The sequence below is a fragment of the Molossus molossus genome, unplaced genomic scaffold (assembly GCF_014108415.1).
Source record: "Molossus molossus isolate mMolMol1 unplaced genomic scaffold, mMolMol1.p scaffold_m16_p_14, whole genome shotgun sequence".
NCBI lineage: Eukaryota > Metazoa > Chordata > Mammalia > Chiroptera > Molossidae > Molossus > Molossus molossus.
In genome coordinates, this window is record NW_023425349.1 from 73,367,488 (window position 1) to 73,385,368 (window position 17,881).

The window sequence follows — 17,881 nt, forward strand, 5'->3', positions numbered from 1 at the left end:
TAATCTGCCACACTTCATCGGTCATCCCATACTTAATATGTACATATGTTAGGCCTAAGGGGGCTCTGAGTTCTGATATCAGATAATTGCTTCCTAAATATGACACTTGGCCTTTTTTTTTTTTTTTTTTAGTCCTATTTCTTGCTTTGTCTACTTTGATCATGATTTAGAAAAAAAAATTTTTTTTCCATATTGATTTAGAGAGAGAGGAAGGGAGAGGGAGAAAGAGATAGAAACATCGATGAGAGAGAACATCTATTGGCTGCCTCCTACATGCCCCCCTCCCCCACCCCCCATTTGGGGATTTGGCCTACAACCTGGGCATGTGCCTGACCGGGAATCAAACTGGTGACCTCTTGGTATATGAGTCGACACTCAACCACTGAGTCACACCGGCCGGGCTACTTTGATCATCATTTTATTGACTGTTTTCTGCTTATTTATTTGAACATTTTATTGACAGTCTTGTAGCCTCCAGAATCTTCTTCATAATTTTTTAGCAGCAGTTGCCTCAGATACTTTTGGGAGAATTTGGGGGCAAAAATTGCCACATTTTAATTTGTTGCAGCCATTACATGGCATTTTTACCATCCTCTTATGTTTGACCATATTTGTCTTCCAGTCAAGGTGTTAAACATTAAGGGGCAGACTTTACCTAACGTTATTTTTAGCCCCAGGTAGAGGAAAGTTACTTTCTTAAATGGTTATCAAAGACAGCTAGTACTCTCTTAAATGTAGTTAAGGATGCACCATTGTGCAGTTCCTCAGTTGTAAGTTGTGGATGCAAGGGAATGACAACCTATGAGGGGGTTTTTTTCTTTACACTTTATTAACTCATCTTTATTGTTGAATGTATTACAGATGTCCCCTCTTTTTTTACCTATTGATCCCTTCCTTCCCAATCCTGCCCCCCTCCTGCCTTTCCCACACTGTTGTCAGTGTCCATTTGTTATGCATAGACGTTCTTTGGTTTATCTCATCCTGACTCCCCTACCCCCTTCCCTTTGAGGTTTATCAGTCTAACAACCAATTTGTATTTCTTAATTCCTTCATCTTTTTCACCCATCCCCCCAGCTCCCGTCCATCTGGCAAGCAACAAAAAGTTCTCTGTATCTATGAGTCTGTTTCTGTTTTGCTTGCTCGTTTTGTTTGTAGATTCAATTGTTGATAGATATATATTAATTGCCATTTTATTGTTCATATTTTTGTTCTTCTTCCAGAAAACCTTTCAACATTTCATATAATATTGGTTTGGTGGTGATCAATTCCTTTAGCTTTTTCTTGTCTGGGAAACTCGCTATGTCCATTGATTCTAAATGACAGCTTTGCAGGATAGAGTAATCTTGGTTGTAGGTTCTTGCTTTTCATCACCTTGAATATCTCTTGCCACTCCCTTCTGGCCTGCAAAGTTTCTTTTGAGAAATCAGCTGACAGTCTTATGGGAGCTTCTTTGTAGGTAACAAACTCCTTTTCTCTTGCTGCTTTTAAGATTCTCTCTTTGTCTTTAACCTTTTGCATTTTGATGATGATGTGTCTTGGTGTAGACCTCTTTGGGTTCATCTCGTTTGGGACTCCCTGTGCTTCTTGGACTTGTATGTCTATTTCCTTCACCACGTTAGGGAGGTTTTCTGTCATTATTTTTTCAAATAGGTTTTCAATTTCTTGCTCTCTCTCTCTTCTCCTTCTGGCACCCCCATGATGTGAATGTTGGCACGCTTGATGTTGTCCCAGAGGCTCCTTACACTATTCTCATTTTTTTGGATTCTTTTTTCTTTTTGCTGTTCTGATTGGGTGTTTTTTGCTTCCTTATATTCCAAATCAGTGGTTTGCTTCTTGGCTTTACCCACTCTTCTATTGATTCCCTGTAAATTATTCTTTATTTCAGTTAGTGCATCCTTCATTTCTCACTGGTTCTTTTTTATGTTGTTGATGTTCTCACTAAGTTCCTTGGAGTTCTCCTTAAGTTCCTTGAATGTGTCATTAAGTTCCCTGAGCATCCTTATAACCAGTGTTGTAAACTCTGCATCTGTTAGGTTACTTGTCCCCATTTTGTGTAGTTCTTTTCCCGGAGTTTTTTTCTTTTCTTTCATTTGGGACATGTTTCTTTGTCTCCTGATTTTGGCTGCTTCCCTGTGTTTTTTTCTGTGTATTAGATAGAGTTGCTATGTCTCCTAGGTTTCATAGGGTGGCCTACTGTTGTAGGTGTCCTGTAGGATCCAGTGGCACAGCCTCCCTGATCACCACAGCTGAGCCCTTGATGTGCACCCCTAGTGTGGACTGTACATCCTTGTGTTGTAATTGCGTCTTGATTTCTGTTGGCACATCAATGGGAGGGATTTACTTGGGCTAATGAGCTTCAAAGACTGGCTATGCCCACTAACCACTGGCCTCTGACTACCTTGGAGGATCATCTCTGTAGGGCCCACCACACAGAGCAAGACTTACTTCAGCAGGGCTCTGGTACCCACTGAGTCCACTCATTGAGTGTGTCACTTGTGGAGGTGGTTGGGTGGTGGTGTTTTGATGTGGTCTGAAGCTGTCCACTGGGTGTGCTGGCTCTGGGGCAAGGTCAGCCACTGCTTATGTTTTAACCGGGGCCACCAGGCATAAGCTACCAAGTGATCTGCAGATGGCTGCTTCTTGTGCTGGTCTTGGAGGTGCCCAAGGAAAGCCAAGCTGTGAACCAAGGCTGACTGCTTCTAGTGCCAGGCCTGGGGCCAGTTAGCGAGAGGCATGGAGCTCTCTGAGGCCTGATGCTGTTTGTTTTAGAGAATTTAGGAAAATCTAAAGACTGGCCAATCCTGTGGTAAAGCCAACTGGAAATAGCTTAGATGGGCCTGAAAGTTGGATGCTGCACGGCCTTAGGGAATCACCAGGGCGGGGCAAAAACTGTGAACCAGATTGCTGGAGCCCCAGGTATGGGGGCTGTCTGCCTGCCTGTGGGGGAAGGGCTCACCAAGGAAACAAAGGCCTCTGCCAGCACATCTGTCCAAGAGAAAGCCGCCTCTCTAGCTCTCGTCCCAGTGCCAAACAAGTCAGTTGTTCCCCGTATGTCTCTGGTGCCTTTCAAGCCGCCTCCCCATGCTGGAGCCTGGAGGGAGCAGGTCCACGGAAGTCCATCCACGAGCCCTTTAAGAGGAGCTGCCTGGGACTCTAGAAGCCTCAGCCTTTCTCAGCCTTAGTTCCAAGTGGTTTTTACATCCAGAAGTTATGGGTCTTCTCTTCCTGGCACTGGAACACTGAGCTGGGTATCTGGTGTGGGATGGGGACTCCTCACTCTTCAAGGAGGACCTTTACAGTGGAGGTATTTTGATTTTTATCCTCCACATATGGGTGTGGGACCAGCCTGTTTGCACCTCCACCCCTTTTACCTGCCTTGATGTGGCTGCTTCTTTAATTTTATAGTTGGAGGACTTCCATTCAGCTTGATTTCAGGATGGTTGTTCTGTAGCTTGGTTGTTCTGTAGCTTGGTTGTAATTTTGATGTGGTTGTGGGAAGAGGAGCGACCATGTTTCCTACCTGCCATCTTGACTGGTACCAGATTTTATTTATTTATTTATCTATTCATTTATTTAATCCTCACCTGCGGACATTTTTCCATTTTTTGTTCAGATAGAGTGGGAGGGAGAGAGAGGAAGAGAGAGAGAGAAACATGGATGTGAAAGGGACACATCGAGTGGCTGCCACCCGCACAGCCAACCAGGGCCGGGGACAAACTGCAACCGAGGTACGTGCCCTTAGCGGGAACTGAACCAGGGTCTCTCTGGACCGCAGGCTGAAGCTCGAACTGCTGTGCCAAACCGGCCAGGGCTGGTACCAGATTTTAAAAAGCCCGTCTCATTTTTATTGTATGTTCTTGGAGAGGCAACAGGCAAAAGAGATTGTGAAGTAATTATTTTCTAACCTAAATAAATAAATAAATGAAAGGCTTTTACAGAAGTCTTCGGACATTTTACAAAAGAGCTATAAGAGTGCATTTCCCAGGAGCTTGGAAACAGTTGTGAGCGCCTCTCTCTGAATGAGGAGCACCACCTGAGCTGAGCCTGGAGGTGAAGAGCTTGGACCCAGGTCCTTGTTCACCACCCAACTTAGTCTCTTCAAGTTGTTAAGAAGTAGATGAGATCAAAGCATGGAATCAAATTCCTGGTGCTTAGAGAAAGCTCTCTGTTCGCTCTTGTAGCCGTGGGCTATATGTGCAGGGCTGGGAAACAGGATGTGTAAGTGTGTGAGGATCTTGGACACTGATCCTCCCAGGTTCTCTCTGAGGACCTGCAGCTACTAGGCTTTTATACTAAAAATCGTTAACTAATCAACTTCTTTGAATTTCAGGGGGAGAAATAAAATAGGAAGCTGTACTTAACGTTTTTGTATGCTTAAGTTTATGGTTCTTTCTCTTCTAGGTCCTCATAGAGACCGCTAAGAAGCTCGGACTTCGATGCCACTCAAAAGGGACAATGCTCACAATCGAAGGACCTCGGTTTAGTTCACGGGCAGAAAGCTTAATGTTTCGAACCTGGGGGGCGGATGTTATCAACATGACCACAGTTCCAGAGGTGATTCTAGCTAAGGAGGCTGGACTTTGCTATGCAAGTATCGCTATGGCAACAGATTACGATTGCTGGAAGGAGCATGAGGAAGTGGTAGGTGGCATTCTCTCCAGAGCACATATGGCCTGAGTTTCCAGGTATTAATTGCCAGTAAGAGAGGATCTTAACTATTTGTTTCCATTGCACTAGTTCCAGAAAGTATCTTTCCACCAGATTTTAAAGTCAATTTTTAATACATTGTCATTAGATATTACCCGAAATTTCCTATAGTTGCCTTTGGAAAGTAAGAATCAAGATCTTTATAGGAAAGAAAAAAGACACTTTTATGCAAGGATTAGCAGTGAACAGTACATTGTAGTCATGTAGGTGTGTTGGAAATCATATTAAGACTTGGGTTTTACTGTAAGGATAAAAGTCTTGGTTATAATTTTCTTGTGCTGTGCTACTGTTCTGGTTTTGTTTTGTTTTTCCAAACTGTTTCTTATCTCTTTTTCTGGTTAAGTGGACTCTTCATATTTTCTGTTTAGGATACTGTGCTTGGTGTAAGAGCATGACAGCAAACAAAACAAGTTTGTAATGAGCTAACATTCTGGGTTTTTTTGGGGGGTAGGGGATGATTAGAGATTAAGCAATCCAACGTGAGAAAGCTCAGGATAGTGAAGAAGTAGTGGGGTGAGATACAGGAGTCTGAGTCCAGTTGACTCAGCCAACTGCAGTCTGGGAAGCTTCCTCACCTGATGGGAAAGGTGGGCACGCTTGAGTGGAGTGGAGAGGAGGGAGTGAGACCGTGTGTTTCAGGTGGGAAGTCAGTGAGGGGTTTTAGGCAGGAAAGTCAAGGTCCAGCTTATATTTGAGGATACTGGACTGCTGAGGTCAGGCTTCCAGAACAAATGCTTTCTTTGTGGAAAACTTTGAACACTTGCAAAAGTAGAGAATCTAATATAATGAACCCAATTACCCACCACCCAGCCCCTCAACTTTGTGTCATATATACATCCGCACCCCCTTCTCTCCCTGCCTTCATTATTCTGAAGTAAATATTTTTCTGAAAGGTCTTTCTTTTTTTTTTTTAGAATAGTTTATTGAGCCCAGCTAGTGTTGCTCAGTGGATTGTGCGTCATCCCATAGACCAAGAGGTCACCGGTTGGATTCCTGGTCAGGGCACATGCCTGGGTTGCAGGCTCGATCCCTAGTAGGGGGCGTGCAGGAGGCAGGCAGTCAGTGCTTGTCGATGTTTCTGTCTCTCCCTCTCCCTCTCCCTCTCCCTTTCTCTCTCTATAAATCAATGAAATCATTTTTTTAAAAAAAGAATAGTTTACTGATTTTTAAAGAGAGAGGAAGTGAAAGAAACATCAATGTGAGAGGAGAACATTGATCAGCTGCCTCCTGCATGCCCCCTACCAGGAATCGAGCCTGCAACATGGGCATGTGCCCCTGACTGGAATGGAATTGGTGACTAGTCGGTGCATGAGAGCCACACCGGCCAGGGTGGCCTCTTAAAAAAAGAAAAGAAAAAAAAATTTCATGAAAATAACCACAGGACCATTGTATCAAGAAATATTGATATTAATATAATCAAATATCCATGCTGTTCACATTTTCTCTTTATTATCATCTTCAACTATTCAAATCAAGGTCCCTTATAATCTACACATTGCATTTGAACTATGTGTCTCTTTCGTCTCTTTTAACCTAATATTCCCCTCTCTTTGCATGCCTTGCATTTTACTTGAAGAAACCAGATCATTTGTCTTATTTTAACAGAAAGGGACAGAACTACAGTCAAGGAATTTTGAAGTAAGAAGAAAGTGTAGGGAGCACATTTAGAACAGGAGACATCTTCTGCAAGGGGACCTTGACCACCAGCTCAGAGCTAGTTGTCTCACCATCTGTTTCATGTAAAACAGGGTAGGATATTCTTGCTGTCTGTCCATCCATTTATATGGATTTTGCGTCATAGATGGACACAGGTTCTTTGTTTTGCGCGATTCCTTATCCTGACTCCTCCGTGTAATTAGCTACAAGGATGCTTTTTAATGTAAGAGGTTTGTAAATCCTGGCACAATATAATCCCTGACTTGGCAGCTTTGGTCACCAAAGGGACTGCGCATCCTTATGGTGTTAGGAAGCTGCTTCTAATGAGTAGACTTCAGTGTCTGCCGTTTCCTGAGAACACATTGTTTTCTGACACTGACTTTCTGCCCAATCTGAGAACATATCTCACCTCTGCAGAGCTAACAGTGCTTTCCTTTAGTGGACCACATGAGGTTTGGAAACCAGTCAGGTGGAACTACTTCAGTTAAAAGTAGAGAACCTAGCCCTGATCGGTTTGGCTCAGCGTTTGGAGCGTTGGCCTGCGGACCAGAGAGTACCGGGTTCAGTTTCCGCTAGGGGCGTGTACCAAAAAAAAAAAAAAAAAAAAGTAGAGAAACTAAGTTCTGTGTGAAGGCAAATAATATTAAATGCTACTAGGAAAGTATAACACAGATGTCATCTCAGCCAGCTATGTATATTGGGCTTCAAACCAAATGTACAGTCTGGCGTGGGTTGCCAACCCACATTCAACTTTCTGTTCCTCCATTTACTTGTGGCACTTGGCATGTTATTTAACACATTACTCTTCTGAAGGATGGAGCCAGGGCTTTGGAGTGAGGGTTGCAAGTTGTTCACTTACACTTCTGGTCTTGCTGGGTTACTAGGGGAATTAAGGCCAAATGGTATGTGTAGAGCAACTAGTACAGCGCTGGCTCCTAGGAGGGTGGTCATCTAATGGTAGCCATGAGGGAGTTGGGAGTGGAGAGACCACAAAAAAGTTTGTGAAGGAAACTTTTGAGACTTGAGCTGGTCCTTAAACAGAGGGTTCAATTTGATTGTGAGGAGGTGGATAGAAAGGCATTTTGGGTGGATTCCAACAGCAGGAACAAAGAGGTCAGTCTGCATAGAAGTATCAGTCACAGGAAAAGTGCAAGGAAAAGAGTAAATATAAGGTGAATCTCTTGCGTGCTTTATGCCCCTGCATTCTAAGACTCCACTTAACTTGTGTCCATCGTGTGCCTGACGGGCACCCAGCTGGTCACCACTTTGTGTTCCCGAAGTAATGGGACTCCCTCTGCTGCGGTACTGATCATTCTTTCTAAACACATGTTGGTGTCTGTGGGAGGGGTCTGGACTATATACTCCAGGAAAGAGAACGAAAGCTGTAATCATTGCTCCTGAATCTTGGATTTCTGCTAAGTATAGTGAAATGTGACAAGCACTCTAACTTTGATCGTCCAGTTTATATTCACAGCTTTGTCCACCTTTTCCTTATGAAGCAACTTTAGTTACAAAAGTAGACAATACTATGGGTTTCTGGGAACCAACTTCACATAAATTATCATATCAACTTGGAATCATATTTCATCTGTACTCTGATCCATAACTGTGTCCATAAACATGTTAGGAGCTTTCTGGCCTAGCCACATTGTTGTTATCACACTCCAGCCATATGCCTTACTATTCCTAGGCAAAGTTCAAGTTCCTAGTGCTCTCAAATATCGTCCAAGTTTCCCAGAAAGAAACCAAGTGATTTGACCTGTAGTTTCCCACAGTCTGAATTGCTGAAATCATCTCCTCAGGGTAGTTTAACCAGATTCTCTGTCCTCTGTATTTTATGTAAATTGGCAGCTGGATCTAGAGATTTGATCAGATTCAGATATTATACATAGTGTTCAGTTTTCCATCAGAAAAGTGGGTAGCTTATTTGGTATAGGGTTTATTTTGTTTTGTGGTGTTAGCAGTACATCCATTAATTCATTGAGAGCTGTTAAAAGAAAAAAAAAATGATACTTTGATTCCATCATTTTTAATTAGCTGGAAGACTTCTCTAAAGAAAAAATGTTTTTCTTCTGACTGGTTGGTTATCCACTCACTGTCGCAGCAGTTTTATGACTGGAATCCTTTCTGTGGACATGGAAAGCCACAGCTTTCTAGACCCTGCTAACACATTATGCACCTGAGATAGTATGTCAGATACCATATTAAAAATGGTACTTTTTAGAGTTACTGTTGGGTTTCTCTAAGACCTCCTCCGTGGGACCAAGACCATCTTGATAAATGCAAAACTTGGGCTCAGGGGATTGAAACTTGAATAAACTGACTTCACAGATCAGGAAGGAACTTAGAGAAATGTTCCACAAAAAGCAGTGCAATTGTTCATTGCTGACTACATCCTGTGCTGTTGTTTCTCTAGGTTTCGGTGGACCGGGTTTTAAAGACTCTGAAAGAAAATGCCAATAAAGCCAAAAGTTTACTCCTCACTACCATACCTCAGATAGGGTCCATGGAATGGTCAGAAACCCTCCATAATCTAAAGGTAAGTGTCCTGAGCCACCTGCAAGTAGACACTTCCATAGATCTCAACTGTCTTTCTCGCTATTTGCATTTCACCTTTGGTCCATCCCTTCATGTATTCTATACTAGCCTAGATATTTTCTACAAATTTTAATTCCATTTACTTCTAAAGTAACCATTTGTTAAATGGTGTAGTCATATCTGACTGGTAATGTAAAACCTTTGGAAGCTGAGGTAGGGAGAGTTTTGTTTTGTTTTTAATCTTCATCCGAGGATATTTTTTTCTTTTATCTTCAGATAGAGTGGAAGGGGGAGAGAGAGAGAGAAACATGAAGTGACAGAGACACATCAACTGGTTGCCTCCAGTACAACCTGACCAAGGCCAGGGACAAACCACAACCGAGGTACCTGCCCTTGACTGGAATTGAACTCGTGACCCCATTGGTCCTCAGGCCAATGCTCTACTGATGCTCTAATCACTGAGCCAAGCCGGCTAGGGCGAGGTGGGAGAGTTTTATTACCTGGTCAATGAGGTTCTTGACATTGTTTTGCTCTGCAGCGTATCTCTGTCTTCCTTCAGAAGATGGGTAGTGCTGGCTCTGCATGAGGCCTCCATTGCCGAGCAAGCTGTTCTTTCTTTGGCAGGTCCACGCAAAGTGTGGCAGCCTTTAAAGCTAAAACTGACTTAGCAGTAACAAAGCTGTGCCGAGGAATATCTACTTACTCTTAATGTTGCATCACACCAAGACAGTAATTAATAATAAAACATCAGGTGGGTTACAGATTGGTCACTTTTCAACTCCAGTATTTAAACTCCCAGCATATGTAGGTTGAGGCAAAAGTAGGTTTGCAGCTGCTCATGGAAAATAACAGAATAACTATTAAGTCATAATACAAGAGTAAACTCTGTTTCGCATACTCACAACTGTAAGCTTACTTTTGCACCATCCTGTAATTTAAACTGACTGCCAAGCTCAAAGAGGCATGATTTTATTTGGACATTTTGTGACTTTTTTTTTTATCCTCACCCGAGGACATTTTTTTGATATTTTGTTCAGATAGAGTGGGCGGGAGAGAGAGAGAAAGAGAAACATCAACATGAAAGGGACACATTGAGTGGTTGCCACCCACACCACCAACCAGGGCCGGGCACAAACTGCAACCGAGGTACGTGCCCTTAGCGGGAACTGAACCCGGGTCTCTCCAGACCACAGGCCAACGCTCTAACCGCTGAGCCAAACCAGCCAGGGACATTTTGTGACTTTGGATTAACCATATGGAGTTGCCTCAAACTGATCAAATATTACATTCACTTAATATCCAAAGAGGGTAACCAGTATATCTTAAGGTCTTCTAGGAAATACCTATACTCTTAGGTCTTATGCCGATCGTTGAGAGGGGATTCGAAAGGTTTATAAGCCCTCCCGACCCTGATTACCACTGAGGAGCCCTGGAATGACAGCCACAATTTTAGTGTGATGACCCAATATGGTAGTGAATGATTGACAACTGCAAGGCGTGGAGAAGCCGTGATTTTATAGTATTTGCCAGTTTAATCGGTGTAAATGCTCCAGCACAGCTGATTCAAGATACCAACATGAAGCCACTGATAAGTTGGGACAGGGTGCACATAGATGGTTCCTGTAATCTGGCATGAGCAACCTCCCGCACATGTAACGAGGTGCCGTTAGGACTGGTCAAGTCGGGAATGTGGGAATTTGTAATCTCTCTTTCCTGCTAGACTTTTAAGTTCATAAAGAGCAACATCAGTTGGTTTCAACTTACATACCTAGGAGACATAAATGTCTTTTAATGAATAAATAATAATCCCTTTTCTCCACAAAGTGTTTCATCATAATTAAAATATAGAAAGCCCTTATTATCATTATGAAGAAAAGGGGACTGGAAATATTAAGATTGGGGAATGTCCATTTAGAAATTGTTATATTCACCTAAGTGTGGTGAATGAGTATAATGCAGTGGAGTTGCACCACCTGAGCATGGTTAAGTGCGCATGCGTACGTTTCTCCAAGATGTAACTCAGACTTTTGCCTTAGCTGACGTTAACGTTACCTGCAGGATGTGAGTGAGTTTTGTGTTTTAGGTTTTAGGTTTCTCAACTGACCCCCTTTGACCATAGTCTCTTGAACTTAGATAATTTGTCAACAATAAATTTGTTATTTCAGCTTCATTTTTAAGTAAAAATGTTGGATATTAAAAATCGGTGTTTTCCTGTTCTTCACTGAAGCTTCTGAAAGTGTGTGTAAAACTGTTTTCAATGTATACATTTTTAAAGAGGGTGTGTGTCGCTTTCATCAGATTCTCAAAGGAATATGTGACCTGAAGAGAGAAAATGAAGAATCATGGCCTTTGTCCTACAGCATTAAGGAACACCTTACAATAATTTCTTATTCTGGGGAGTGTTTCTCAGTTCTCTCAACATTGAAGTGTGTATCATTCATTCAGTCACTAATTTATTTCAGAAATAATGAGTGCCCACGATACGGCAAGTTGTGGTTTGCAAAGATACGTACAACTTGCTGTCATGAAGAAAATCCTATTCTCTTTGGAGAGAGTAACATATTAAAATTCCAATGATTTTTTTTCAGTGGGATAAGGTGAAAAATGGAGGTTGCATAAACAAAAGTCCAGGCTGAGGGGTTGTGTATAAAATGTGTCCTAGTGCATATATGAAGGGTTGGAGATAAGTGAGAATCAGGGCAATCCCTGAGATAAGCATCATAAACCTCGTTTTACAGGAAAGGAGAGTGAGGAATTGGAAGTGATGCACAAAGTCCACATCTGGTTATGGTTTTTACTTTGATGAACATGGGGATTTTCTGGAGAGTTTAATAAAAATGTATGTCTCGTGAGTCCACACCCTAAAATCAAAATAGGGTTTTTTAACAGCATTTCTAGGTAAAATCATGCATAAAAATTAGTAAGTGCTTGGAAAATTGTAATCTGTGTTACTCTTTTGCTTTCAGAACATGGCCCAGTTCTCTGTATTATTACCAAGACATTAAAATAGCACAGCTTCCTAGAAGACAAGAAGACTTGAATTCTGATCATTTGGGGAATTCCTGCTTAATTTAAAATTTGAAAAGTTTTCATGCCCTTATCCACTAAGGAAGAACCTGTGATAAGACCATGCCAATGTGAAAGATGCCTTCTGAAAGACATGGACTGCTTCAAAAAATATGGAAAGCAAATGCAGTAAATGTGGGAAAATCCCTACACTTTAGAAAAAAGACAAGAAAACACCATTCACCCTTCCCCCATTAAATTCATAACAATAAAGTCTGGGGGTAACATTCAGTTTCCTATGGCAGCAAGGAATTGGAGAACTCTTAGACTGTTTATTGGTGTTGCGGTAAATTGGTACAATCTTTCTGAGAGCAGTTTGGTAGAAATGTATTAAAAGGGTTAAAAATACTTACACCCTTTGTGCTGGGTACTCCTTTTATCTTTACATTTTTATCCTTAAAAAGTTAGAAATGCATATAAAGAATAACGTATAAAAAGGGATGTTTAATGTAGTGTTCGTTTTAATAGCAAATTTTCAAAACAATCTGAATTATCCAAAAATTGGAGATAAGTTATGGTTTAGCTCTAATTAGATTTTGAAGCAGCCAACTGAAGATAATGTTTTTATATAATATTTAATGTCCTAAAGAATTGGTGGTTCTATAATATAAAGTGAAAACAGGATATGGAAGCATTTTACAATACTAATTTTGTTTTATTTTTTTATTTTTTCAGTGTCCCATACAATTGTATTTTCTGCCTTCAATCATAATAATGTGATATCCAAATTTGGTCTTAACTGATGGGTCTGTAAACACAGGCTTATCCAGCCCACTTACAGGCAAAGCAAATGCTTCTTCTTGAAACGGTCCCACGATGGACCCTCTGGTCATCCAATCCAAGCTGCCCCCTTGCCTGGCTTTATCTTCACTATGTTGTATGGCCACTTCATTGAATCTCATTCCAGCCTTTAACTTTTTCAAGGCTTCCATGATTTTTTTCCTGTTTTTCACACAAAATGTATCTGACCTTTCTGCAGTTGCCACCACCTTTGGGCCCTGAGACTCCTTGTCAGAACTGTCACTCCCAGATGCTGTTCCCCCTTTTCTTTATTTTCCAGAACCGCTTTTTTCTTTGGGAGGTATCTAGGAAACTTCTTAATTTTGTTTTAAAATTCTACATAAATGTACAAAGAGACTAGGAAGAAATATATTTTGTTATTGTATTTGGGAGGGGGTATACTGAATCATTTTCATTTTCTTTATATTTTTCTTCACATTTTTTTCTACATGAATATAATTAATTTTTAAAAATAAAAGTTAGAAATATCCGGTTGTTAAACACATTGTTTCTGGTAATGAATCAAGATTTAAGTTGGTAATAATAACAATACTTCTTTTTGATTCATCTTTATTAGTTTTTTTTGAAGGGTCATTAATGACTTCAACAATCATCTCAATAGTTGGGTTTGCAACAACTTTTTTTTGTTGTTACAGATGTTTTTCCTTTCCCCCTCTAGACACCTTCCTCCCAATCCCGCCCCCCACCCAAGCATTGTTAATGTCCATTGGTTACGCAAACATGCACATAAGTTATTTGCTTTATCTCATCCCTCCCCCCAACCCCTTCCGCTGAGGTTTTTCAGTCTGAACTGTACTCCTTCTATGTCTTTGCGTCTATTTTGTTCATCAGCTTATTTTGTTCATTATATTGCACAAATAAGTGAGATCATGTATTTGTCTTTCTCCAACTGGCTTATTTCACTTAGCATGATACTCTCCAGGTTCCTCCATGTTATCTCAAAGGATAAGATATCTCTCTTTCTTACAGCTGCATAGTGTTCCATTGTGTAAATGTACCACAGCTTTTTTATCCACTCATCTATTGATGGACACTTGGGTTGTTTTCAGATCTTACCTATTGTAAATAGTGCTGCTATGAACATAGGGTTACGTATGTTCTTTCTGATTGGTGTTTCAGGCTTCTTAGGATATATTCCTAGAAGTGGGATCACTGGGTCAAATGGCAGTTCAATTTTTAGTTTCTTGAAGAAACATCATATTGTTTTCCATGGTGGCTGCACCAGTCTCCATTCCCACCAGCAGTGTACTAGAGTCCCTTTTCTCCACACCCTCACCAACACTTGTTGTTTGATGATTTGTTGATGGCGGCCATTCTGGCAGGTGTGAGGTGATACCTCATAGTTGTTTATTTTGTTTTTGTTTTTGTTTTTTTTATCCTCACCTGAGGACATTTTTTCATTTTTTGTTCAGATTGAGTGGGAGGAAGAGAGAAGAAGAGAAAGAGAGAGAAACATCGACGTGAAAGGGACACATCGAGTGGCTGCCACCCGCACAACCCAACCAGGGCCGGGGACAAACTGCAATCGAGGTACACACCCTTAGCAGGAACCAAACCCGGGTCTCTCTGGACCACAGGCCGATGCTCTAACCACTGAGCAAAACTGGCCAGGGCCTCATAGTTGTTTTTATTTGCATCTCTCTGATGATTAGTGACATTGAGCATTTTTTCATATGTCTCTGGTCATTTGTATGTTTTTTGTGTTTTTTTTGGAGAGATGTCTATTTCAGTCCTCTACCCATTTTTTAATTGAGTTCTTTGTCTTCCTTTTGTTGAGTTATATGAGTACTCTATATATTTTGGAAATAAACCCGTTAGCTGATTGATGTATCATTGGCATTTATACTCTCCCATATAGTGGGTTTCCTTTTCATTTTGATGTTTGTTTTTTTTGCTGTGCAGAAGCTTTTTAGTTTGATGTAGTCCCATGTGTTCATTTTTCCCTTTGTTTCTTTGTCTTAGGCATTGTATCAGTGAAAATTTTGCTGTGTGGTGTCTGAAATTTTGTTGCCTACATTTTCTTCTAGGAATTTTATGGATTCACAAGTCACATTTAAGTCTTTTATCCATTTTGAGTTTATTCTTATGTATGGTGTAAGTTGGTGGTCTAGTTTCATTTCTTTGCATGTAGCTGTCCAATTTTCCCAACACCATTTATTAAAGAAGTTGTCTTTACTCCATCGTGTGCTCTTGCCACCTTTGTCAAATATTAATTGAGCATAGTGTCTTGGGTCAATTTCCAGGTTCTCTGTTCTGTTGCATTGATCTTTATGCCTGTTCTTGTGCCAGTACCAGGCTGTTTTGATTATAATAGCTTTGTAGTATAACCTGATATCTGGTATTGTGATCCCTCCTACTTTGTTCTTCTTTTTCAAGATTGCTGAGGCTATTTGGAGTCTTTTATGGTTCCATATAAACTTTTGAAGTAGTATTAATTGTAGTTCTGTGAAAAATCTCATTGGTATTTTAATGGGGATTGCATCGATTCTATATATAGCTTTAGGTAGAATGGACATTTTAATGATGTTAATTCTTCCAATCCATGAACAAGATATATACTTCCACTTTTTTATTTCTTCTTCTATTTCTTTTCCCAATGTTCTGTAGTTTTCATTTATTGATGTACGAATATTGTAACGGCCTTGCATTCCTGGAATGAATCCCACTTGGTCACGGTGAGTAATTTTTTTAATGTATTGCTGGATCCGACTTGCTAATACTTTGTTAAGGATTTTGGCATCTATGCTCATCAGAGATATTGGCCTGTAGTTTTTTTTTTTTTCTTTTTGTAGTGTCTTTATCTGGTTTTGGAATTAGAATTATGCTGGCCTCATAAAATGAGTTTGGAAGTCTTACTTCTTCAATAATTTGGAATAGTTTGAGGAGAATGGGTGTTAGTTCTTCTTTGAATGTTCAGTAAAACTCCCCCGTGAAGCAGTCCGGGCCCAGGCTTTTGTTCTGCTGGGGTGGGGGGAGGAACATGGATGTGAGAGAGACACATCGATTGGTTGCCACCCACATACCCCAGCCGGGCTGGGGACAAACTGCAACTGAGGTATGTGCCTTTAGTAGGAACCAAAGCCAGGACTCTTTGGTCTGCAGGCTGACTCTCTAACCACTGAGCAAAATCGTCCAGGGCTGCTGGGAGATTCTTGATTACATCTTCAATTTTCTTTGTTGTTACTGGTCTGTTCAAGTTTTCTATCTCTTCCCAGTTCAGTTTTGGGAGACTGTTTCTAGAAATTTGTCCATTTTGCCTAAATTGTTCAATTTGTTGGCGTATAATTGTTCATGGTATTTTTTAACGATCCTTTGTATTTCTGTGGTGTCAGTTGTTACTTCTTTGGTTTCTGATTTTGTTTATTTGGTTCCTCTTTCTTTGAGACTAGCTAAGTGTCCATCAATCTTATTTATCTTTTCAAAGAACTGACTTTTTGTTTCATTGATCTTTTGAATTTTTTTTTTAGTCTTTGTGTCATTTATTTCTGCTCTGATCTTTACTATTTCTTTTCTTCTGCTTGCTCCGGATTTTTCTTTTTGTTTGCTTTCTAGTTCTTTAAGTTGTGTTTAATTCTTTTAATTAAAGAATTAAAGTTCTTTAATTAGAAATTTTTCTTGTTTCTTGAGGTAGGCCTGTAGTGCTATGAACTTCCCTTTTAGAACTGCTTTCGCTGCTTCCCGTAGATTTTGTGTTGTGTGTTCATTTTCATTGGTTTCCAGGACATTTTTAATTTCTTCCTTAATCTCCTTGGTAACCCATTCTTTGTTAATAACATGCTATTTAGCCTCCATGTGTTTGAATGTTTTTACGCCACAGCTTATTTTTTTAAACTTTTTTTTCTTCATTGATTTTTAGAGATAGAGGAAGGGAGAAGGAGAGAGAGAATGAAACATCGATGAGAGACAATATTGATTGGCTGCCTGCTGCATGCCCCCCACTGGGGATCAGGCCCACAATCTGGGCATGTGCCCTGACCAGGAATCAAACTGGCGGTCCATGTTCAACCACTTGGCCACACCAGCCCGGCCCGCAACAATGTCTTGAGAAGAGCTGGGCAGTTAACACTGAGAGTCTTAAACTATCTGAGAAACGGCATACACACATTATAATGCTCCAGATAGTCTTAAAATTAACATTTTATTGTTAATTTTATAGGAATATGTTTTGTTTTCTTTCACAGGGAAATCTTTTTTTCTCAGAATCATTCATTTTCTTTTCACTGTGGTCTGTTATGGGGTCTTTTAATGATGTATCTTTCATGTGTTGAAGGAGTCGGTAAGGTCAGTGTGTTTGTGTTTATGAGATTGCCCTTATGATTTATAAGCTACTAACTATGAACAGTTAAATAACCAGTTTCCTCTAGCATTAATACTGAGCTGTTAGGTCTACATGTGATTATGTTTTGGAGTCTCTAATGCAGTGGTTTCAGCTCTGCTTGCCCATTAGAGACCCACAAAGGCCCCTGTGGATTTAAACCCAGGGTTCCCTGGCCTGTAACCCAAGATTGTTTTCACTACCCGGCAATATATACTATACCTTACTTTCCTTCATTCTTAGATGTCTGAAGATGTCAAGACAGAAACATGTGGGCATTTTTCTTGCTGCCTTCAAAAGTACTGTTCTCCTCCACTTTTAGAGAGGTGCTCGTCTTAATCCAATAGCCTTTTCTAGCAACCTCATTTCCAGACTTCAGTAATGGACTACACTCCTGTTTTGTGTTGCCCATCACTCACTCCTTATACAGGGCCAATACAGATTTCCTCATACCTCATTCTTGCGGGTCATTTTTGCTAACCATTTATTCCTGGAATGCTTCTCACCCCTCCACCCCCCTCCCAGAATTAAGTGAACACTGTGATCAGTCTTGAGCATTCAGAGTTTTCCCTAGTGGGTTATGGACATAATGGAAGAGTTCTAGCTTAGTGACTTAGGCACTTTGAAGAGTGTCCAGTTACTGATTATTAGTACATTTGCATTTAGGTAGAAAATTTGACTGCCATTATGAGCTGCTTATTATTGTTTTCCTGATTTTGAAGATGAGATGATCAGAATAGTATATGCAGAGTGTTAACCAAAAGAGTGGAGAAGGCTGGAACAGCAGAGTTATATCTG

General features: G+C 40.6%; 1 protein-coding gene and 1 pseudogene across 1 annotated transcript in view; one reads left to right on the top strand and one right to left on the bottom strand.

Moving 5' to 3' along the window:
• Nucleotides 1–13,129, top strand: part of LOC118630136 (methylthioadenosine phosphorylase) — a 51,815-nt gene extending 38,686 nt beyond the window's left edge. The window contains exons 6-8 of the mRNA XM_036261857.1: nt 4,402–4,641; nt 8,780–8,902; nt 11,868–13,129. Coding sequence (XP_036117750.1) covers nt 4,402–4,641; nt 8,780–8,902; nt 11,868–11,906 — 402 coding nt within the window. The 3' untranslated portion in view covers nt 11,907–13,129. The remainder of the gene's footprint in view (nt 1–4,401; nt 4,642–8,779; nt 8,903–11,867) is intronic.
• LOC118629335 lies at nt 12,639–17,554 on the bottom strand (annotated as a pseudogene).
• Nucleotides 17,555–17,881: the final 327 nt, after the last annotated feature.